The sequence below is a fragment of the Furipterus horrens genome, unplaced genomic scaffold (assembly GCF_987537825.1).
Source record: "Furipterus horrens unplaced genomic scaffold, mFurHor1.1.pri manual_scaffold_9, whole genome shotgun sequence".
NCBI classification, from domain to species: Eukaryota; Metazoa; Chordata; class Mammalia; order Chiroptera; family Furipteridae; genus Furipterus; species Furipterus horrens.
In genome coordinates this window covers 9,266,227-9,289,547 of record NW_028327179.1, presented here as the reverse complement: position 1 = coordinate 9,289,547, position 23,321 = coordinate 9,266,227, and the positions used below count along the sequence as shown (strand labels likewise).

The window sequence follows — 23,321 nt, the reverse complement described above, 5'->3', positions numbered from 1 at the left end:
GGGGGTGCTGGGCTCCACTGACCACTGAGCCCTGACTTGGGTCCTTGGTTGCAGGAGGGGTCTGAGTCACGTGTGTGGCCATACTCAGGTTCCTTCTGGCCTGGACCTCAGCTTCCTCCTTCCCCTAAGGTTTCAGTTGGTGTCCTTTTAGGAGTGGAGAGTTTCCAAACTCCACTCCTCTGCAGAGTCCTGCCAGCCACTGTCCCCTGTCCTATCTGGGAGAGACAGAGGCAAATTCTGTTCTACACCTGGTACTCCAGCCGCCTGACTCTGCCTGGAGTGGCACGTGCTTGCCGGCAGTGTGGCAGTGGGAGGTAGTGACGGTGTGCTGGGCTGCCAGGCCTCTGTCTCAGGCTTCCATCCCAAGACCAGAGAAGGCAGGGTATGTCCACAGTGGCCTCTGACCTCGCTGTCCCTTCCCCTGTCCCTTTCTGGGGCCTATGAGCCCCGCCTCCCACCTCCCATCTCCCTCCTCCAGACCTCCTGCCTGTGAGGAAGGAGGGTGGCCATCAAACTACCCCCTCCTGACAACTAGGGGACTGGGCGTGACCTGTCCTGTCTAGAACAGGACAGGAAGTGAATCTCGAAAGAGGAGACATAGGAGGGAGGTGCCGTGTGAGTGGGGGGACCTCAGGCCTGTGGTGGCCTGTGATGCAGCCCAGTCTTTAACTCATTTCTATAGAAACCAAGGTAGTCACCTCCTCCATTTGAGGATTCCTTTCATTCATTCATTGATTTAATGTTTATTCAACATCTCCTCTGGGTCAGGTACGCTGGCAAGACTGCTTCTTTTCAACAACCCCCACCACAACCAAAAGGCGAAATGAATCAGCAGTGACATAAGATTTTCTTAAGATAAACCTTCCTGCAGACTCTACCCCTCCCTCTGGCACTTGCACAAGGAATGTGCCCGTTCCACGTGATTTTTAGAGGTTCACTAAGGCAGGGTCTTTTAGTATCTCCATTCATAAAGCTGGACCCTGAGACTCGCCTTCCATCCGTGGAAAGCCCAGAAGGGCGTTCCTCGTTTTCCTTCTGGGCTCTCAGGGCTGAGCCTGGCACTCGCCGGGGTGGTTGGTGCTTTGCAGACTGTGGACGCGCAGAGCGCTCCCCTCCTCACAGACGCCGCCACTCATTTCTCCGTGACTGTGTCCTGTTCTGGGGGGAGAGGTAGGAGTCTTCGGTGTCTGGCTGGTCCCCCAGCATGTAGTCCCCCTGGCTCAGGGACCCCAGCAGAGCCTCTCTCCAGAGTTTGGGGGCTGGGGCGGGGGAGAGGGAGGGGGGTCAGCAGGGCCCCCTGAGAGCAGACCCCACCATAGCCCATGCTAACCTCTGCGTGCTCTCTCGTTCTCTGTTTCAGTCTGGGAGACAGAAACCATCGGTAAGAGGAGCCCTGGAGAGAACAGACTGCTGACCATCCGTCCATCTGTCCATCTAGCTGGAGCCCAGCTCTGACTGTTGGGAATGGGTGGGAGTGGAATGAAAGGCTTATCAGGGGCCACGTTCTTCCCTCCTCCCCACTCCCGCTACCCCCCAGGCTGTCCTAGATGAGGGCACACAGGGAGATGGAAGGCAGGGCCCTTGGCCTCAGGGTGCTGGTGTGCTTGTTTGGGAGGATGAGACCAAGCCATTGGTGGGCTGGCAGGGAGGATGGTTAGAAAACAAGCCCACCGTGTGTGCATGCAGGTCTGAATGTCTGTGTGAGTCCACAGACATCCACATCCCCAAGTGGCTGCAGAGTCAGAATGTTCAGCAGGCACGAGAACAAAAGAGACCTAAGGATGCAGCATGCAGGCAGAGTAATGTAAAGGTCTAGGGAGGCTTCCTGGAGGAGGTGGCATGTCAGCTAGACCTTGGAAACAGGACTTGAAGAAGGAGAGGGAAAATGGAGGTTCATTGCTAGTAAGGGTGCAGAATGTGCGGAGGTGGCAATGAAGAGTCAGGAGAGAAAGAGAAAAAGGTCTGAGGGTAAAGTCTTTGGTATTCTGGGTTCCCTTTTATGAGAGCAGTTTGGAGGGGTGAGCGCCAAAGAGGAAACCCAAAGCCCAGGACTTGTGTGGCTGTTCCTCGCCTTTTCCTTGAAAAGGCCCAAGTATCCTTTTTCCTTCCTCCCCCACACTAGAGGAGGTTTTCTCATTGTCCCGACAGTGTCCCATTTCCACTTCCTGTGGTGGTGGTGGGGGAACTGAGTCATCAGCATCATTAGCATTACAGACACACAAAGCAAATGAGACTGACATTAGCATGTGCGGTGTGTCAGAAAGGTGTGTGGTTGCAGTTGCTAGACCGCCTCTTGGCTGAGACCCCACTGCTTGTCCTCCAGACCAGGGGCAGCCTTGGCCTTCCAACACGGAGAGCCAGCAGTGTTCAACCTGGCAAGCTGATGGCCAGGTGTTCTGATTCATACCCATGTCTCTGTTTTGCAGGCGAGTTTGATTTTGAAGATACCCAGTCCTTGAATCTCTCAGGTAAATTGGGGTCAGCCATGGGCTGGCTAGAGGGGGTGGTGGCGTCTGCTGACGTGTGAGCGTGGGGATCCCTCTACTAGGCTGGGCTGTGCCTCTATCTGGCTCTGTGACCTTGGACAGGTCCCTTTCCTTCTCTGATCATGCCGTGGATCTTCTCTGTGGAAACTGGCCCTCAAGCGCTCAGACAATTTCAGGGGCACACAGATCCTCAGAACCCCACTGTGGGCCCCAAATAAAGAACCTGGACTAGCTTTGGACTCCCATGTGTAGAATGGTGGTTCTCATACTTTAATTGTGGTCATGATCCCCCAAGTGGGCCTGTTAAAATTTAGATTCCTGGGCACCCCCGCCCAGAGCCTCTAATTGAGTAGGCCTGGGGTGGGGCCTGAGAATATGCATTTCTAGCCAATGTCCCAGGGGATGCCAATGGGCTGGTCTGGGGAGGGTGCCTACTTTGAGAACCACTGCCCTGACATCCTGTGCCCATCCTGTGAAGTCACCAAGCACAGTCACTGCAGGTTCTGACAGTCTAAAGAGAACAGTAACAGTAGTGTGGCCAATTCATGGCAGAGTTCTGAACAAAGAAGCTTATACTTTTCTGAGCCCACACTGGGTTATAAAAAGAAAAAGAGAAAGAAGGTGAATAAAAGAAAGGAAATGGCGCCTACCTCTAGGACACTTTCAAAAAATTGTTTTTCAAAGCAGCTTCCCTTTCCTCTTCCCAACACCCTGATGTGGGCAAAGCAGAGAGGAGATGAGGCCTGGGTGGTGGAGGGTGGGGGGTGGGGAGGGCCAAGGCCATGGTCTCCTGGGTTGTGTGGACTCTCTGAAAGAAGTGTTCATGGGGACTTGGAGGGAGCCTGCCAGTAGCAGCCGGGACAGATTTGCTGGCAGCAGGAACAGCTGGCATGGAAGTGTGGGGCAGAAACCACTCCCTCTGTCCCTAGGCCTGCCAGGCGGCCTCATCCTGTGTCCTAGGACTCAGAATCCCAGGAGCCCCCGGCTCTGGGAGGAGCTGCCCACCACCCCTCCGCTGCTCCCTAAAGCCCAGAATGTGCATTTCCCATTCCGCTGGCTAAAAAGACTGGCTGTGAGGCTTCCAGCTCAGCTGGCAAGGACTTGAGATTGGAAAAGTGAGGGGAGGGTTCTCCTGTCTTGCCCTCTGCCTTTGGCTCCTCCCAGAGCTCCACAGAGGTGACCTTGGGCACAGACGAGGGATTCCTCCAGCAGCATGGGTGCTGGAGCCCCTTTTCTGCAGATGTCTCTTGCTGTACACAAAACCCTGTGAAAGGTTTTGTCCTGTGTCCTAGTATACCGAGTGAACCCCCAGGAAGCCTGTCTGGGAGCAGGGGTTGGTCTGAGGTCACCTTCAGGGTCTGGGCTGGAGGCAGAGGGTGCTGCTTACCTTCTCCTATCTCTGGATCTCCGTGGATCGCCCTTACAGGTATCAGGGTGAACTGAGCAGTCCCAGGCCGGGTAGACACCAGCTCGGCCACCACTGTGCTCCCAACCAGTGGCTCCTGTCCCCGCCAGGGCCCCACAACATGGTCTTTAAAGTCAGTGAAAAGAAAACTAAAGTACATTACTGTCAGGAAGCAGACAGATCTCTAGACCTGGGAAGGCAAAAGTTCTTTTCTAAGAAACCAAAGTGTGCATCCTTAATAAGACCTTCCGCTAGGTGAATGCAGGTCTGGTTCTTGTTAATGAAGCGAGCCCTTGCCGCGGGATGTGGCAGCTGCTGGAAGGCCCAGAGCTCCCAGTCAAAGTGTCACCCAGGGTGTGATGGGGCAGTCCTGCCCCAGGGTCAGCTGAGGTGACTTTTGGACCAGAATCCCTGGCAGGGGGGTGAGGGGGAAAACGTGGGCCTGGAATCTGCATTAACGATCCCTAGGTTCTGCTCACTGAAGTTTGATAAGTGCTGACCCAGGGGCCAGGAGAGGTGCTCAGGCCTTTCCCGAGCAAACCTTTGTCGATTCCAAAAGGGAGGGAGGCTGGATTCAGCCCGCCCCATTCCCTCACCCCTTGTTAAGAGATCAGCTTGCACCTCCCCCACCCCCATGCCCTTCGGGAAGGCTGAGCTTGAAGTCCTCAGCAATCACTGCTTTTCCTTCCACAGTGGAGGAGCTGCCATGTTTCCCAGAGGGGCACATGGGTTTCCAGGAAGCCCCACTTACAAAGTAATTCTTGAATAAGAATTTCAGGGACCTCTTAACTCATTTTGGGGCCTCTGGGACCCCCTTCTGCAGGCTTGAGGGTGATAGGCCGGAATTGCACAGAGGACGGCTGGTCGGAGAACTTCCCTCATTATTATGATGCTTGTACGTTTGGTGAGGAATATAATGAGTCCGGGGACCAGGTGAGTGTCTGCCCTCCGCCCAGAGGCAGTGGAGGTGGGGCTGACGAAGCAGGTAGAAGGCTGTTCCCACCGGAGGCCTTGACTCCTGATGGGACTACAGGAATCTCAGGTCCCTAGGCAGCTTTGATGAGCAGCCCCCTGGGTCCCCAAACCAGACACGCAGAGAGCGGGACTTGCTTTCACTCATTCTGGGCTGAGAAGCAGGTGGTTTGCTGCTTGAGCTCCTCCAGCCCAGACATGTCTCCTACCTCCCTGGCAGCTCTTCCAGGGCACCCGGCCTTCTGGGTGGCTAGTGTCCACTGGCAGGTTACTGTCCAGCCCCTTTTCCAGACTGAGGTGGGTAACTGGATTGGTTAGTACTCCTGTGTTCAGCAAGCATTTATTGAGTGTCTGGTGGGTGCACACACTGTACAGCGGGGAGGAAGCGGTGGGCCCAGAGACGGGCAGGCCCCTGCCTGGGAGACTGGGCTGGGGGCTGGGATGGGCCCCCCATGGAGCCCCGCCCGTCCTGTACCCTGCTCCAGGATTCTTACTACCTGTCGGTGAAGGCGCTGTACACAGCCGGCTACAGCACATCCCTCGTGTCTCTCACCACCGCCTTGGTCATCTTGTGCCGCTTCCGGTGAGACCTCCAGCGGTGTTACCACGAGCACAGACCCCCTGCCCCGAGCCCTTGCTGAGGCCCCTGGCTGTCAGCCCTGGAGCTGTGCTGGAAGGCATTTCCCTCACTCGAGGATAACAGATGGAAACTTGGCCCCGGAGAGGGCAACGGCCTGTCCAAGGCAGGGGATGTCCACATGTCACTTGGTTCTTCCCGGTCTAGATAGAGAGGTCACTGGAGGGTGATGTCTGGCCTCAAGGAGTCCTGTGGCTGGGGGGCAGGGGCCTGAAACTAAGGGAGGCGGGAGGAAGGGGGCAGCCCAGGCGGGAGACCCCACTGACAGCTGCCAGGCAGGTGTCCCAGAGCAGGTCCCGGGTGCGGGTCGCAGCGCTGTGGGTTCCCTGCCTCAAGCCCTGCTCCTCTGCCGGTGCAGGAAGCTGCACTGCACCCGGAACTTCATCCACATGAACCTGTTTGTGTCGTTCATGCTGCGGGCCATCTCCGTCTTCATCAAGGACTGGATCCTCTATGAGGAGCAGGACGGCAACCACTGCTTCATCTCCACGGTGAGCGAGCTGAGCCCTGCCGGCCACACCCCTCCTGGGACGCCCCACCGTCCCCGTGCTTCCTGCGGGTTAAGACATTGGTCCCCAGTGAACACAGAAATCCAGGAGTGATCATGAGGCTACCGGTACCCAGTGATTCCCCCCTATGACGCCACTTCCTGTCCCTTGGCATGTGGATGCACTTGGCAGAGCAGATGAAGGTCAGGTGGAAAGGCCAAGTGCCGCCTGGCTCAAAGAGAGGGCTTGCCTGGGGCCTGGTTACTCAACTCGCCCATGATGGAACCCAGGGGCCGAGGGGTTGGCCTTCTTTCTAGACCCCTTCCGACCTTTGGAAGTGAGCAGAGCAGATCAGTTTTGATGGGGTAGTATGGAAAAAGCAGTCCAGAGCACAGAGCCTTGACGTGGAGGAGGTCTCTATGAGATTTATGGGGGTCGGGCAGGGGTGTTTCCCCACCCCTATCTTGTCTAATGCTTTCATTTTATCAAGGGGGCTCCTGCAAGGACCTCACTACTCACCTCGCCTGTAGGAGCGAGGAAGGGGGTGGAAGATGGGGGCGGATAAGCCTCCATGGGCACCTCTGATGCAGAACCATAGGCTGCTACCATTTGAAACTCCTCAAGTCCAGGAAGGTTGAGTGTTTCGGACCCACAGGACGTGGGAGTCTGAGCATGTATGCCAGAGCTGCAGGCCCTCGGGATCCTCCCCGGTCCCACTGGGCTGGATCTCAGGGCTCCGTGGGGCAGGCGACCACGGCTCACGCCCCTCCCCTCTGGTTCTCTGGGCAGGTGGAGTGCAAGGCTGTCATGGTTTTCTTTCACTACTGCGTCGTGTCTAACTACTTCTGGCTGTTCATTGAGGGCCTGTACCTCTTCACCCTGCTGGTGGAGACCTTCTTCCCTGAGAGGAGATACTTCTACTGGTACACCATTATAGGCTGGGGTAGGTCGCTGGCTGTGGTTGGGGCAGGCTGAGGCCTCAGGGCTAGGTATGTCCTTGGTGCCGCATCAGGGAGGGTCAGGGCAGAGGGGAGGCACTTCCCTGCCCCCGCTGATGGCAGACACCTGCTACGTGGACTCTCTCATGCTCTTCCTGCCCACAGAAAGCCCACCTTTTGACAGGCTATGCTCAGGAGTCCTTCTGTGGGGTAACGCAGCCCATGGTCTAGGGGAGACCCAAACCTATAGGAGGCCTGGGGGTAAGGCACAGTTGGGGTCCCCAGCACTCCAGGTATGAGAGGGAGACATGCCCGTGGACCAGAACCATGTCTGAGTGGGGACCGTAGCCACCAGGACCCCCACGTCTGAGGGGGACACTGGACCCTGGGGGTGTTCTTGTTATCACAGGGCTCCTTTTCTTGCTCTCTCAGGGACCCCAACTGTGTGCGTGTCGGTGTGGGCTGTACTGAGACTCTACTTTGATGACACAGGGTGAGTATGTGCCCAAGGGCCGGGGACGTTCTTCCACACAGGTTTCTCCGCGGTTGCCCTGACTCCATGTTAACATAGGCAGACCATGCCTCACTGGGCCCAGACTGCATCCCGATCGCCGGGCGCCCAGCTGCATCTCAGCTGGACAGCGGGGACAATGAGGAGCTTCAGTCCTGCTCAGCTCCCAGGCCCAGCGCTGAGGGAGGGGAGGGAGAAGGTTCACCGGAAGGTCACCCCTGAAGAGTCCTAGGTCTGGGGGTGGAATGCGGCCCTTGCCCAGGAGCCCTTGGGTGATCTGACCCTTGGGCTTCCATCCCTGCTTTGACAGGGGAGCCAAGGGAAGGACCATGGCACCTCAGAGCATTCCTTCTGCCGCCCCTTCTCAGGGATCTGCAGGAACAGAAGCACCACCCAGGGACCAGAGACATTGTCTGGCAGGTGTCCGGTCCCCTGAACATCATCTCTTTTCTCTGTCTTTCAGCTGCTGGGACATGAATGACAGCACAGTTCTGTGGTGGGTGATCAAAGGCCCTGTCATTGGTTCCATAATGGTGAGTGTCCCTTGGACAAGGAGCAGGGAAGAGATCGTGGTTTCGACCGGAAGGTGCCAACTTCCTCCTTTTTCACGGCTGCGTTATATTCTGCAACAGGGATGACCGTATTATTTAGCTCTCCTGATAGTGTTGGCTTTTGTATCATCCCATTTTTCCTTGTCACAAGAGATACTGCTAGGGACAATTCTGTGCATAATTTTGAGCACGTGTGAATATTTAGAATAAACCCTTCGAAGTGGAATTACTGGGTCAATTGTCTACTACACTTAGATTATCGATCATTTAAATTTTTGCACAGTCCTGTAGGGGATAAGGGTTGTTCGATGCTACCATGTGCATTTCTCCCTGTTACTAGTGCTGCAGGGCGTTTCTCCTGCAACATCTACTGACAGTGTGTTTTTATTCTTGTTATTACCTATTTATTTATTTATGTATGTATGTATTGCTTATTTTCCCTGCCCAGTTGTCTTTCTCACCGTTTGAAGGACAGTAACGCTTCACTTGGTAGACAGGTTGGAAGTGTATTTCCTCCAGTCAAACCCTCAGGCTTCCTCTTTACAACTTCCAAGCCTTGTTTCTTGTTTAAGGAGGACTTTCAGAACCTAAGATAGAAAGATATGCTTCTTAATTGTTTTGTCACATTTTTGTTGATTGGATTATTACATGCTTTAATCCAGCTGAAATGTTGCTTCCTTGATCTGAAATGATACAACATTTTATCTAATTTTGTTTTTTCTCCCAATGGATAGATGCTCCACCCTCTCAATTCTTTTCATTGAATAGATAATTCTTTCGCCACTTATGCTGAAATGGCATTGTATCATAAACACTGGCTGTATTCTGTTTGGTTCCAGATTTTCTATTCTATGTTACTAATCTGCTAGCTTTTCCTGTGGCTAGCTAGTTACTGCAACATTGTAGCATGCTTTCATATCGGGTGTGCTAATGTCCCCTTCTTTATTCTTTTATTCTTCAAAATCTTATTGCATTTTTTTTTTTTTTTTAGGTGGATTTCAAATCCTTTGGCAAGTTGCAAAACTAAAGTCTGGTGGAGGTTTTTACAGGCATTACAATGAATTTATAAACTAATTTGGAAGATACAGTTACCCCCACTCCCCTCTGACTACCCACTGTTTTGCCCTCTAAGTTCAGTTACCTGCAATCAACCATAGTCTGGAGGAAAAAAAAGCAAGTGAAAAAGCCCAGAAATACACAATCCATAAGTTTTAATTTGGACGCCATTATGAGTAGCGTGATGAAATCTCATGCTGTCTTCCCCCATCCTGCCTGGTCATGGACCAACTCTTTGTCCAGAGCATCCTCATAGTATAGGATAAACGTCATTAATCACTTAGCAGCCATCTCGGCTATCCAATTGACTATGTTTTGGAAGTATATTGTTACAATTGTTCTGTTTTATTATTAGGTATTGTTCATCTCTTACTGCGTCTAACTTATAAATTAAACTGTATCACAGATATGTATGTATAGGAGGAAACATAGTATATATAGGGTTTGGTACTATGTGCTGTTTCAGGCATCCTCTGGGGCTCTTGAAAAGTATCCTTCATGATAAGGAGGGACAACTGTAATGATTTTCTTAAAATAATGAATCTCTCTCTCCGAGAATGTGGCATGACCCTCCATTTGTTCAGTCTTTCTCACAGAGGCATTTTGTACAGTTTTTCAGTTGTCTTGTTAAATTGACATCCAAGAGACGTCCAGACAATCTGTGCTTTTATTGCGTCTAGGAATCTTTTTTTCATTATCTTTTTTAGTGGGTTACTACTGAGATATAGGGAAGCTTCTAGTTTTTATTTTTTTTCTTGATTACCTTTTAAAACACTCGTTAGTTCTCATCCCTTTTCAGTTGTTTCTCATGGATTTTCTAGGTAGAAAATTGCATAATCTTTAAATGAAAATAGTTTTTACTTTCCTTCTATTTATACCATTGATTCCTTGGTTTTGTGGAGGATGATGTTGGCTATAGTTTGGGGAAGTCACTGTTCAATGAATCAGGGAAGTTTCTATTCCTGGCTTGTTCCAGTGTGTATTTTTTTTAAAGTTAGGAATAGGTGTCACATTTTATCAAATGTGTTTTGGAGACATGTATTGAAGTGATTTTTTCTTTAGTGATGGACATTTCTAGTATTTCAGTTTTTCTTCATCATGAACAATACCACACTGGACATATTTGTCTATATCTTTGAGCATATATGGATATGTCTTTAGAACAAATCTCCAGGAGAAGAATTTCTGGGACAAAGGCTGTGTACATTTAACATTTTCATGGGTATCAAATTGCCCTCCACTAGCAGGATGCAAGTGTGCCCATTTCTCACGTCTTTGTTGGTGTGATGATTACTGAACTATTTGTCAAGCTTTTGAGGGGCATCGGTAGCTTATTGCTTTTATCAGTTACTATAGCAACTATTAGGAGTTTTTTATTTTATATATTTTTTGCATTCCTGGCATAAAATCTTTATGGCTATGATCTGTTTCTTTAGTACACTGCTAAATTCTCTGTATTTATATTTTGTTTATAGTTTTTGCATTGCTCTTTGTAAGTTCTATGGTTTTAGGTATGTACCTGTGTGTGTGTGTGTGTGTGTGTGTGTGTGTGAGCTATGTGTGTTTTGTAGCAGGTTTTGTTAGCATCATAAGTAATTTGGGAGCTTTTCTTTTTATTGACTTTTAAACAGTGGAGTAGTGTGTAAATTGCATCTTGCTTAGAGGTATTTTTAAACTGCTGTGAAGTGATCTGGGCCTGGTGCCTTTTCCTACACACATAGTTGGTTCCTTTCTAAATTTCTTTCAAGGCTATTGCTCTATGCAGATTTTCTACATCTTCTAGATTTGCTTTTAGAAACTTATATTTTTCCCATTTTGTTTGATTTCTTCTTATGATTTAAAATATTCTGTGCATCTGTTGTTTTATCTTCCTTTTTTGTTTTGTTTAATTACATGTATTTTTCCTTTTGGATGGACACGCACGTGCAGTTTGCTGCAATCACTGAGCTAAATTCCAGGTACTGATTAGAAACAGAGCAGACGGTGGAGAACACAGCTCACAGAACCCTGCCTTCATAGAGCAGCAGGCTTTCTATTCCTAATAGCTCTGTCAAAACAAGCAAATAAACAAAACAAGACCTAACATTAAATTTATCTTTATTGATTATCTTTAAAAAAAAAGTTCTCTGTCATGATTTTTTTATCTTTATTAATTTCCTTCCTGCATAAGTCAAATTCGTGGCCCTCTTTTCCTACTTCTTTATTTGAATGCTAATTATTTTATGTTCAGCATTTACTATTTTTTGATAAGCAAGGGTTAGGCTCTCCACCCGTCTCTCAGGGCTCTGCTTCGGCAGCATCTGGAAGCTGCTCTCATGGTGACTTGTTGCTACTTATTTGTTCCCTTTCCTCTTCCTCCCTCACCATCCACACTGCTTCCCACTCTATTGAGAGAGCTTTTGCCCCTGATCTTTATCTGAAGGTAAATGCTGCCGTTGCTATTCTCAGGCAAGCCTTTAATTAATAATGTGTGTGGTTGTCCATTCCAGTTCCCCATATTCAATGACTCTGAACTTGGAGTTCCTCCAGAGGGCAGCTCTCACCTCTGCAAGAGCCTCTCCTCTATCTTTCTGGCATTGGACTTGTTCCATCACCCGAACCCTATTTGCTCTTTCTCTTCCAGAAATCGCTCACTTTTCTGGCTCACTTAGGATAATCTCTCCCGTTTCTCAGTGCTCCTATGGAATTCTTTTTCTTCTATCTCTCCAGTCATTGCAACCTCAGGAACACGTGTTCTCATGACGCCATCTTGGATTATGAGCCTAGACGGGATCTCAACTAGATGGCGGATGGCCTCGTTGGGGGGTTAACAGCCTATAAGGGGCAGGGATATGGAAAGTCTCTTGCCCAGAATCATTTTCGTCTGCTGTCCCTTGGCTCCTCAGGTGAACTTTGGGCTCTTCGTGGGCATCATCTTCATCCTTGTGCAGAAACTTCAATCTCCAGACATGGGAGGCAATGAGTCCAGCATCTACTTGTAAGTACCGTTGTGTGAATGCCATAGTCACTCCCGGCCGCTGTGAGGGCCCTGCTCCTGGGCCACCGGAGGAAAGGCCTGGGTTTTGCTGACAGGGTAACCTAGCACAGGCCTTTGCAAGATTTCTTTCTGGTAAAAGTGCCTTTAAAATCTAGTTGCCCACCTCTCCTTAGCCAGCCCAGGTGCTCCTAATCCACAAGGTGATTACATGGGAGGGAACAGAGAGAGAGAGAGAGGAAGAGACTGACAGATGTCATGTCACCCTAGGAAAATCAAGATGGAAATTGCCAGATTCCCTAGGGTAGATAGGGTCAGGTTTCCTTCAGGGATTGTGGTTTTTTAGGAAGCTCATGAACGCCCCAAGTTGCATGATGTTCCCATCCCAGCCCCATGTATGCAAGTTGCTGCAGCTCCTCCTGCCCCCTCCCCCCAGCGAGTCACATGGACCCTGTCACTGGTCTGGGTACTGGAAGGGGGCATTAGTTTTCTTCTTCTCCCTTCAGGGCAGCTCTGCTTCTGGGTCCAGTCCTCTTCCTATTACTCCCTCTTCCCTGGGCAAAGGGACATCTGTTATGTTTTGGATTGATGACGTTTGCAGGCAGCCTCTTACCCCACTGAGTGTAGGGTTCTCTTCACTTCCACTGCCCTTCGGTTTGTTTCCTACAAGTGTTTCTGCAGTCATGTCCCCAACAGCTTATTTCTGCTTTCTCTGTCCCATCCGCCCCCCCGCCCCGCCAGCCCCCAACCCATTCTGCATCAGCCTGAGTACGTTTCATCTGTCCCTTCTTGCTGCATGATTGGAAGCATGGCCAAGCTAGGTGTGTGGGGTGCGGGGACACTTCTGAGGCTTGCGGCAGAAGGTCGGTCCCCTGCGGTTGGCCAGGTGGGTACAGAGAATCTGGGGGCGGTCTCTGGGGTCTGTCTGTGGGCAGGGTATAAGCCACATGTGCTGCTTCCTTGGCTTTTAAAGAAGAGAGCAGGTTAGAAGGAGCTGAGGTGATCTCATCGCATCCATGGGGGGCTTTGTCCTGCCTTCATCAGAGACCCCAACCTGGGGCTCAGAACTTTGATAGCTGCCCAGTGGGTAAGTAGGGCAGCAGGGGGACCCCAGCAGAAGGCTCCCCGACCCAACCATTCTCCTGGAGAGAGAGAGAGAGAGACAGAGAGAGACAGAGAGAGAGAGAGAGACAGAGAGAGACAGAGAGAGAGAGAGAGAGAGAGACAGAGAGAGACAGAGAGGGAGAAGCAGGAGTGACTCAGAGGCTCATACTTCATCTTCCCTAAGATTCCTCGGGCACACACCTGTGGAAGCCCCTCTCCTGGGGGTGGGGGTCAGCCCAAGGCCTGGCTTGGTCAGCTCTGCTTGTTCTGCATGGAGGATGATTCCATCCCAGTGGGAGTCACCACTACCCCTGCTTTTTTGTTAGCCATTTACTGTTTGTTTTTTTTTTTAATGCTTTTGCAAATTTTTAACAACCCCTGCTTATATTTTTGACTACATGTCATTAAGTCTCTGAGGACCTGCCCTGGGGGGCAGTGGGGCCTGTTCTCTGGCACTAACTAACTGCCCTAGAGAGGTGATTCCTGCCTTCACCTCAGGGGCCTGCATCGCAGGGCCCTGCCGCTGTCCCCACCACCCTGTCCAGCATCAGCAGCAGTGGCCTGTGCTTGGCCCTCATTCCTCCTGCTCAAAGGTGGCTTGGCGCCCCATGAACAATGATCTCAGATACGTTTAGCTAAGTCAGCCTCATCCCTTCTTTGAGCTCTAGCAGCCTCGGTCACCTTCCCTGTTTGGTGGTAGGATCTGTGTCTTCTTCTGTGGTCCTGGGACCTCTTCTCAGGGGGTTCTCCCAGCTTCCCCGCACTCAGCTGCCGCCTAAGTAGGGACACTGCTGCTGTCAGAACACACTTCATCAGCTCAGACATCCTGCCCCAGGCAGCAAGAACCGCCGGGGTTGATGGGAGAGAAGTGTGGGGCCACTAGCTTGGAGCTGTGGAGTTCTAATTCATAGACAAGAACCGCTGTAATTAGCACAGGGTCTTTACAGGCCTGCTCCCGAGACACTGCAGTGGGGGTCCCGACCACCGCAGTGAAATGAAGATTGCAATAAAGTGAGTCACACACATCCCAGTACATATAAAAGTTATGTTTACACTATACTGTAGTTATGATTCACTCTACAATAACATCGTGTGACAAAAAAAATTGTGGATATCTTAATTAAAAAATACTTTATTGCTAAAAATTGCTACCTATCATCTGAGCCATCAGTAAGTCCTAATTGTTTTGCTGGTGGAAGGTCTTGCCTCTGTATTGATGGTGGCTGATTGATCAGGATGGAGGTTAGGGTGGCTGTGGCAGTTCCTTAAAATAGGACAATTTTCTTTTTTGAATGATTTCTCTGTAGCATATGATACTGTTTGATAGCATTTTACCCACAACAGAACTTCTTTCAAAATTGGAGTTAATCCTTTCAAACCCTGCCACTGCCTTACCTACTAAGTTTATGTCCTATTCTAAGTCCTTTGTTGTCATCTCAACAGTCTTTACAGCATCTTCACCAGAAATAGAGCCAGCTCAAGAAACCACTTTCTTTGCTCATCCATGAGAAGCAACTCCTCATTCATTCAAGTGTTATCCTGAGATTATAGACATTCAGTCCCATCTTCGAGCTCTGCTTCTAGTTCCAGTTCTCCTGTCATTTCCCCCACATCTACAGTTATTTTCTTCACTGGAGTCTTGAACCCCTCAAAGTCATCCGGGAGGGTTGGAATCAGCTTCTTCCAAACTCCTGTTAAGGTTGATGTTTTGACCTCTTCCCACAAAACACCAGTGTTCTTAATGGCATCTAGAATGGTGAATCTTTTCCAGAAAGTTTTCTATTTATTTTGCCCAGACCCACCAGAGGAATCATTATCCATGGCAGCTCCAGCTTTGTGAAGTTGATTTCTTAAATAATGAGACTTGAAAGCTGAAATCACTTCTTGATCCCTGGGCTACAGAGTGGATGTTGTGTTAGCAGGCATGAAGATATTAATCTTGTCCACTCCATCAGAGCTCTTGGATGACCCGGTGCATTGTCAATGAGCAGTCAGATTTCTAAAGGAATCTTTTTTTTTGAGCAGTAGGTCTCGACAGTGGGCTTAAAATACTCAATAAACCATGTTGTAGACAGATGTGCTGTCATCCAGGCTTTGTTTTTCTATTTATAGAACACAGACAGAGTAGACTTAGCATAATCCTTAAGAGTATACAGTAGTCCCTCTCTATATCGTGGTTCACTTATCGCGGCCTCACTATATCGTGGGATTTTTAAAAATATTATATTTTATTATTTGTCGTGAGTTTTTTGCTATATCATGGGATTTTGCAGTACTGTATACGTATGTTGTTAAAGTTACGTAGGTTTAAGAGTGTAGAGTAAATGTAAGGTTCCTATTTTGTGGGGGGGGGGTCTAGAACATAATACCTGCGATAAGTGAGGGAATACTGTAATTCTGAAAATTGTAGAATGTTCAGGATGGTTAATGAACATGGCTTCAACTTAAATGTCACCAGCTGCATTAGCCTCTAATGAGAGAATCAGCCTGTCCTGTGAAGCTTTGAAGCCAGGCGTTGACTTTCTCTCCAGCTGCGAAAGTCCTAGATGGCATCTACAGGATAAGGCTGTTCCTTCTACAATGAAACTGTTGCTGAGCGCAGCTGCCTTCACTAATTGTCTTAGCTGGGCCTTCTGGGTAACTTGCTGCAGCTTCTACACCAGCACGTGCTGCCTCACCTTGCACTTTGTTGTTATGGAGGCGGCTTCTGTCCTTAAACCTCATGAACCAGCCTCTGCCAGCTTCAGACCCTTCTTCTGCAGCTTCCTCACCTCTTTAAGCCTTCAGAGAATTGAAGAAGGTTAGGGCCTTGCAGTGTATTAGGTTTTGGCTTAGGGGAGTGTGGCTGGTTTGATCTTCTCTCCAGACCAATAGAACTTTGCCCATATCAGCAATAAGGCTGTTTCACTTTCTTATCGTCTGTGCGTTCCCTGGGGTAGTGCTTCTAGTTTCCTTCAAGAACTTCTCCTTTGCATTCACAGCTTTGCTGGCTTTCAACCTGTCTCAGCTTTCAACAGGCCTTCCTTGCTAAGCTTACTCATTTCTAGCTTTTGACGTAAAGTGAGAGATGTGTCACTCTTCCTTTCACTCAGACACTTAGAGGCCTTTGTAGGGTCATTAACTGGCCAAGTTTTGATCTTGTTGTGTGTCGGGGAACAGGGAGGCCTGAGGACAGAGAGAGAGGCTGGGGAACAGGCAGGAGCTGGGTCAGTCTGAACACATACAGCATCTACCGATTAATTTCATTGTCTTACGTGGGCATGGTTTGTGGTGCCACCAAACAATGGCAATAGTAGCATCAAAGATCGCTGATCACAGATCATGATAACAAATTTAATAATAATGAGCAACTGTGAAATATTGCAAGAATTACCAAAATGGAACAGAGACATGAAATGAACAAATGATATTGGAAAAATGGTACCAATAGTCTTGCTTGACACAGGGTTGCTACAAAAAAAAAAAAATTGTAAAAAAAAGCCACTACCAGCCAAGTACAATAAAACAAGGTATTGCCTGTACCTTTAAACACAAGTGTTTAAAGAACCAGCTAGTTGGTTTGCTTCTATCATGTAAAAAAATCCCCTTATAATCTCAGCTAATCCTTTTTATAGAGAAAGTGAAACATCTACTCCTCTCAAGCCCTGAAGATTATAAACTTGATGGATGTAGTCTGCACACCAGGGGCCAGGGACGCAGGACAAGGGATCAGCTTGATCCAATTAAATTCAGCAACGTGTTTGCATGTTTCCAGGGTCAAGGAGACCCTGTTGGGAAAGTGAAGGGCAATCAAAGGGACCGTGCCACTAAGACCTCAGAGCATTGAAACACACCTGCAGCCCAGTCCATGCCCATGGAATGCTCTCAAATGCCCAGACACCCTGGCAAGCTAGGTGTGTAAGGTGTATGGATGGTGGCTATAACCCCTGTTTCATGCTCAGGGAACCAGTTATCATCAGTGAAGTGCAGTGGATCCAGCAGGAAAGAGTGAAGGCATAGCTGACCTGCAGGCAGGCTCTAGACTCCTGTCCCCAGGGAATTTCCAGGCGAGAAGGTGGTATAAAGCAAATATATAAACAAGGTTTCCCAAAAGAACAGGCCCCAGAGGGTACCAGCCTTGACTAAAACTGCCCTCCTGGAGGATGTTGAGCTGAAAAGTGTTTGCTGTGGGGGAGGGGAGCCTATGGGGGGATTGGAAAGGGCAGGACATGGTGGGAGAGGATTTTAGGTCTGTGCCCATGTCCCCTTGGGCCACCAGAGTTATGTGTTGGGCTAAGAAGCCCTTCAGATCTACCAACAGCTTTTTGGTTTTTTCCTCTGTTTCCAGAACAAATTTAAGCCTGGGAGTCCCCAAGAAAGCCCGAGAGGACCCCCTGCCTGTGCCCTCAGACCAGCATTCACTCCCTTTCCTGTAGGTTGGTTCCAGCTGCTCAGGTGATAAGGGTTTGTCCTCCATAGACCAAGGTGGCGGCGCTCCCCATGCAGCCTCAGAAGGACCTGTTGGGGGCTGGGCGGTGGCACAGAGCGCCCCGCACTCTCTCACCTGGTAGAAAAATTACCTGGGGTCTGGACTTGGGCAGGGAGCGTGGGCAGGTGCTTAGACCTGACTTGGTTTGGGACAGGTGTTAGGGCTCAGCCCAGGGCTGGGATCAGGGGCAGCTGCCTTTTCCTGGGTACCCAAGGTTTCCTCTGCTAGAAGCCAGCTGGCTCAGGAGGGGGTGGGGGAGGCTCCGGAGCCTGGCCTTGTCAGAGCTGGCTTCATTCCCAGTGATCTTCACTGCATGGTGGGCATCGGACGCTGGCGTGGGGGAGGGGAACGTCTTCTGTCTCCCTGTCAGGGACCCCACAGAGGGGGTCTCCACGGTCCCCAGGGTAAAGGCAGGAGAAGAGACAGACACCGCGAGGTTGTAGCTGCCTCTGTAGGACTGTGCTGTGCCCACTGTCAGAAGGATGACGCTCACCTCTGAAGATGGGCTTTTCTGTGGCCAGGCAGATGCACAGTCATGCAGAGCTGGCTCCTCAGCGGTGGGGGAGGTGGACGTAGGTGGGGGAAGCTCCCAGATCTGCTGAGCTGGGCTTCTGGCTGGGGTACCAGTGTGGTGTGGAGTGCCTCCCTGGGGGCTGGGCTGGGCTCAGGGGTTCACAGCCCCTTAGCCTCAGGAGGGACCCTATAGAGAATGTTCAGCTCAGACTACAGCATTCTGTGGGCCTGTCATGTCCAGTGCTAGGCTGAGCACCAGGATCAGGGTGAGCAGACAGGGGTGCTGCCCACAAAGGTCTCCCTGCAGGGTCTCTTCTAGTCCCCTGTCAGGTGCTTCTTAGGGCTACAGCCTGGCAGCCTTGCACCTGAATGCACTAAAGGCTTCGTGGAGTTCGGCCAGAGACCAAAGCAGGGGCCCATGAAACCAGGTGCTGCATCCCCGGGTTATAGGTGGGGGTGCCAAGACCTGGAAATGGCTTTGACCTTCCTGCAGACAAGCAGGAAAGCCCTGGCAGGACCAGGCCTGGGAGGCTGGGCTCTCTGACTTCCTGCTACAGGGTTTCCTCTCGGATTCTGGCTGATGCTGCTCACCAAGCAGCCCCCACCCGGCACCCTTGTCTGAGTTTCATACCCTCCCCCGGATCCAAATCAGAACTGAGCTCATCAGCCAGCCCAGGTTGATCTCTTCCTCTTGATTAAATTCCTTTCCCCTCTTTCACTGGCTGTGGTGACTTTCCAAAGAATGTGACATCCTTTTCTTTCTCACGCTGGTCTCTGGCTTTCCTGCCCCCCGACCTTTGTGTTTCTTTTCAGTGTTTTTTTTTTTTTTTGTATAGAGTCATTGAAGATCTGGGGGAAAGGGGGTGTTCAGGAAGATGAGCCCTTCCCTCTGTCCCTGAGTGCTTCTTCTGTGAGCCCTCTCAGGCACTGGGTGCCCCCACTTTTCTCCCCCTCACCCCAGTCCCCATCAGAGCCACACATCTTCACCAGGGCCTGGTTTCCCAGCTAACTTGTCCCTCAATGATCTTGCGTACACTTTGGAGAAATCAGAGGAGTCTATTTTTACTGTATCCATGGTCAGGAAGGGTAGGGACAATGCAGGAGCTCCAGGAGGAGAGATCTCAAAGGGGAGCAGCCGAGGCTTTAGGATTCTGGGTGAGGGTTTCACCCTAGTGTGTAGGAGGCGGCATCCGAGGTTTGGGCTCTTGGGCTGCTGGCCCCCTGATTTATGTGCTTCCTGTAGGCCAGGGTTGAGGGATCAGGCTGCTGACTAGGAGAGAATAGCCAGCCTTTCCATCTAGGCAAGGGAGAAAGGAACTGTGGAGACCAGGATGGCTTCCATTCCTGAATATCCAATCGAGCTCTTTTAATTACCTACTTACATGTGGATGTCACTAAAAAAAAAAACAACACACACTTATATGTGTCCATCTGTCTCTTTGTCTGTATACGAAACGGACCTTTGACATTCACTGAGGACACAAGAAAGGTCTCAAACACGTCGCTTCCTCCCAGCGGTGTTTCGCGAGCTTTGACTTGCATGGGGATCACCAGGGCATCTCGGTCAGGTGCAGATTCTGAGCCAGCAGGTCTGAGGTGGCCCCCAAGAGTCTCCACTTCTAAGACACCCTCAGGCAGTGCTGCTGCTGCTGCTGGTTAGGGCATCGGGTCCCACATCCCTCATCTATAAAATGCGCCAGTATCGCCCACCTCCCAGTGCGGCGTGAATGGAAAGATGCTGTTTCTTAAATGACCACCATAACCCTCACTGAGGCCCAGAGGCTTAGGCGGGCCTGAGCTTGCTCCATCTTTGAAATGTGTGATTCAAATGTTTGCTTCGGCAAAAAGGCACGTGCCCCCCCCCCCCACCCCCTGCCAAGGTCCTTCGGACTTGCTCTCGAAGAGTGGGGACCACCCATAACAGATCTGCCAACCTTTCATGTGCTTCTGTCCTCGTTGGTACCGGATCCCCCTCAATGGGTCAGGTCACTGGCAGGTTCTAGGACCTCAGTGCCACGTGGTGCCTGAGGAGGGCTGGTGAAGCAGTAAGTCTGTGGCCATCTGTGGAGGTGACACCTCTGCGATGGTCAGGGAAGGAAAAGAAGTGCATAGGCAGGACAGAGGAGGGCTAGAGGACACGGACATTCAGCCGGAGGCCTCCTGGAGGAGGGGCAAGCTCTGTGCCTGCCCCAGTAGAAGGCCCTGCGAGGCGGGTGCCCTGGGCCCACTTGTTTCTGCAGGCAGTGGGGCAGTGCCCCAAAGATGGCCCCTCGGCCTTCAGCCCCTGCGCATCGATCCTCACAGGAAGCCGAGCCTCCCGGTGCTGTGCCCTGGAACCCAGCGGTGATGGAAACGGCCCCCATCGGTGCTGTCTCGCGGGACCCACTAGCCACCCATCGCTGCGGAGTCCTTGCAGTGTGGCCGGGGCCAGTGAGGAAGCAGATTTTTTAACTTGATTTAATTTTAACTCATATAGCCACTGATGGGTGGGGGCTGTCCCATTGGATTGTTTGGGTCTAGACTAAAGTTGGTTCCGTGCAGGCGACCTCTGTTCCTCACCACGAGCCCGCGTCAAGGTGCCAGGGAGGTTCAGGCGGAAGAGGAGAGGCATAGAGGGGAGACCAGTGGACGTGGAGTCAGGCTTCCTGACCAAGTCCACAGCTCCCCTGATTGCAGGCTGGGTCCGCTCATGCCGGGGACCGCGAGGTCCGTGGTGCGCGTGTCCCGTTGCCCAGCTCTCTGGGTGACCTCCATGATCTGAGCCTCGAGCTGACTCTGGAGACAGCTTCTGGCTTCCTGAGACCCAGCCCAGGCCCCACCTTCCAAACACATGTGTTGCTTCTGACAGCCCCCCATCAGTGGTCAGTGTGACTGCTTGTGCGTGCGTGCGTGCATGCATGTCTGTGCACAGACGTGTACACATGTGGGCGTGCATTTCTGTGTCCAGAGCTGACCCTGTCTTGGCCCTCAGCTTGCTCATGCTCCATGTCACTGCCCGGTCCCGTCTCCACACCCTCGGCTTCTCGGCCCTCCCCGGGAACCGTGTGGCTCTAAGTCCCACCTCAGTTTCTTCACTGCCCGATTGACGCCCTGCTGACAGAAACGCTGATCTTGTCACACCCAGCAGCTGCGTGCAGAAATGCTACTGCAAGCCAGGGCAGGCTCAGCAGCGCTCTTGCAAGATGTCAGAACTGTCCACCATTACTCTGTAAGTGTGCGTGGCTGTGGCCCGTGGCCCGGTGGGGGGAGGGGACGCATGCTGCTGCCGCCTCCTGGAGCCCGCGCCCCGCCGCTGGGCTGGAGGAGAGCCGAGGGCAGCCTGTGCCTCCAGCCCTGAGCCCCGTTTTGGCTGTTGCATGCTGACGTCTGTGTGTCTTGTGAGTTCTCTGTAATCTCATGGTGGGGGGCGGGAAGGGGGTGTGTGGGGACAGAGGTGCAGCCATTGAGGGAGGCGCCGGGGCTTGGCCGGTGCCGAGGAAGGGCCTGGAAGCCTCAGCCACTGCCGTCTCTCTGTGTGTGGTCTTTCCCCAATGTCCCACTTCTCTGGGCTCCCGTCTTTAAACTGTCAGATTATTTCTGCTGTTCTCAGAGCTTGAGTTCATGTGGCCCGCCCCCCTGCACGGGACAGGGGCCCTCACCACAGCGAACCTCACTCACACTCCATGTGCACGGTCGCTGTTCACTCTCTGAGTCCCTGCCACAGCCCTAGGAGGTGGGTACTTGTCCCCATTTTACAGATGTGAACACCGAAGCATAGAAGGGTGACATGGCTCACTCCAGGCCATGTCATTGGCAGGGTGAGGACTGAGCCCTGGGAGTCCTGTCACCTGGCCCCACGGTGTCTGATGGGAGCAGCTGCTCCATTCGGATGTCCCTTTAAGGGGGAGCCTGATGTCATGGGGTGGGTCTGACTGCTGAAAGCTTTTCTTGGTATTGGTTAGGACTCTTCTGCCACACATACCTTCTCAGGGCGCCGAGGCCCTGTGTCCCTGTCTGACCATACAGTGACTCGTGACTGTCCTCAGAGGCGTCCTGAGGCTCCTACCACAGGTCTCCGTTTCCAGGCCTCTGGTCAGCTCTGAAGTATGCAGGTCCCAGGACTCTGTGCCCTGGTTACCTATTCATCTACTTTTCCTTCCTTATCGGCCAGAGGGGTCACTGGGATGCCTGGGTCCCTAGCAGAAGTCCCCAGCCATTTCATTCCAGGCTGCCCCAGCAGTGCCGGGGAAGGAAGGTGTTGTCCCTGAACTGTGTGCTGGGACACCCTGACACTAGTGAGCACACCTGGGGGGCTGGGACAGTCTGGAGCCCATGCCTGAAAGGTCACTGTTTCGCACACCCTGATCCTGCCCCATCCACTGCCATTGCAAAAGCTGGTGAGGTTTGGCCTTTTGGTGTCCAGGCACTTTTCAAACAGCAAGGACAGGTTCCTGGAAATGGGCCCACGGGTAGGAGGAGAGACAGGAGAGGGGAGGGCAGGGACCACAGGCCTGTCCCAGAGCCACCTTCCCTCCTGAGCCCCTTCTATTAAAGTAGCCCCTTTAGGTGGGGGCCCAGAGGGGCCCCCAAAATAAACACATGCCTGCAGTTCCAGGCTCCTTGCCTCTTCTTTTCAAATTTTTATTCTTGAGCTGTGTTCTGGTGCCATGCTCTGGGTGGCCGCAGATGAGCAGGACCACCCAGAAGGGGACCTGCCCAGGTCACCTGCAGCTTTAAGGACTCAGAGGCTATCATTGTGGGCCTGCGCGGTCCATTTAGTCATCCTGGACAGGCGCTCCCTGAGTGTGAGCACCCCGCCTGGCACACGCTGGTCATGGAGACAGCACAGATAAGGGAAGGTACCAGGCCAGCCTCCAAGGAGCTGCAGTCTGAGAGAGAGCAGACAGGAAAGGACAGACCCCTCCAGCACCTGCTCAGGTCCCGTGGCACCAGCCCTGGTCCGGGTCTTGCAGAACAGGCTGCCTGTGAGCAGGGGGGGGGAAGGGGTGGGACCAATTCCTCGAGGGGCTTCTTCCTTCCGTGGATGAGCCCTGGTCCCCATGAAGGCTTTCCAGGTGACTCTTCCCTTTTCTTCACGTCTCATTCCCTCCTTCTCTTTTTTCCCTTCCCCCTCCCTTCTTCCTCCCTCTGGGAGGCCAAGGACCTCACTCGGAATCCATGGATTTGCTTCTGAGATCAGGAGTGAAAAAAAAAAAACCTGGGGTGGGGAAGAGGGTGG

General features: G+C 51.7%; 1 protein-coding gene across 7 annotated transcripts in view; it reads left to right on the top strand.

The window, feature by feature from the left end:
- Positions 1-23,321, top strand: part of ADCYAP1R1 (ADCYAP receptor type I) — a 48,092-nt gene that overhangs the window by 20,310 nt on the left and 4,461 nt on the right. For 2 of the 7 annotated variants that reach the window (XM_090287044.1, XM_090287043.1), the window contains 10 exons: positions 1,361-1,381; positions 2,427-2,468; positions 4,715-4,824; positions 5,349-5,446; positions 5,859-5,991; positions 6,778-6,931; positions 7,359-7,419; positions 7,901-7,970; positions 11,930-12,021; positions 21,228-21,311. In XM_090287044.1, the coding sequence (XP_090143170.1) occupies positions 1,361-1,381; positions 2,427-2,468; positions 4,715-4,824; positions 5,349-5,446; positions 5,859-5,991; positions 6,778-6,931; positions 7,359-7,419; positions 7,901-7,970; positions 11,930-12,021; positions 21,228-21,311 (865 nt within the window). Of the gene's footprint in view, positions 1-1,360; positions 1,382-2,426; positions 2,469-4,714; positions 4,825-5,348; positions 5,447-5,858; positions 5,992-6,777; positions 6,932-7,358; positions 7,420-7,900; positions 7,971-11,929; positions 12,022-12,759; positions 12,905-17,449; positions 17,534-21,227; positions 21,312-23,321 lie in introns of all 7 variants that reach the window. The other 5 variants (XM_090287049.1, XM_090287046.1, XM_090287045.1 and 2 more) reach the window with 5 other exon arrangements.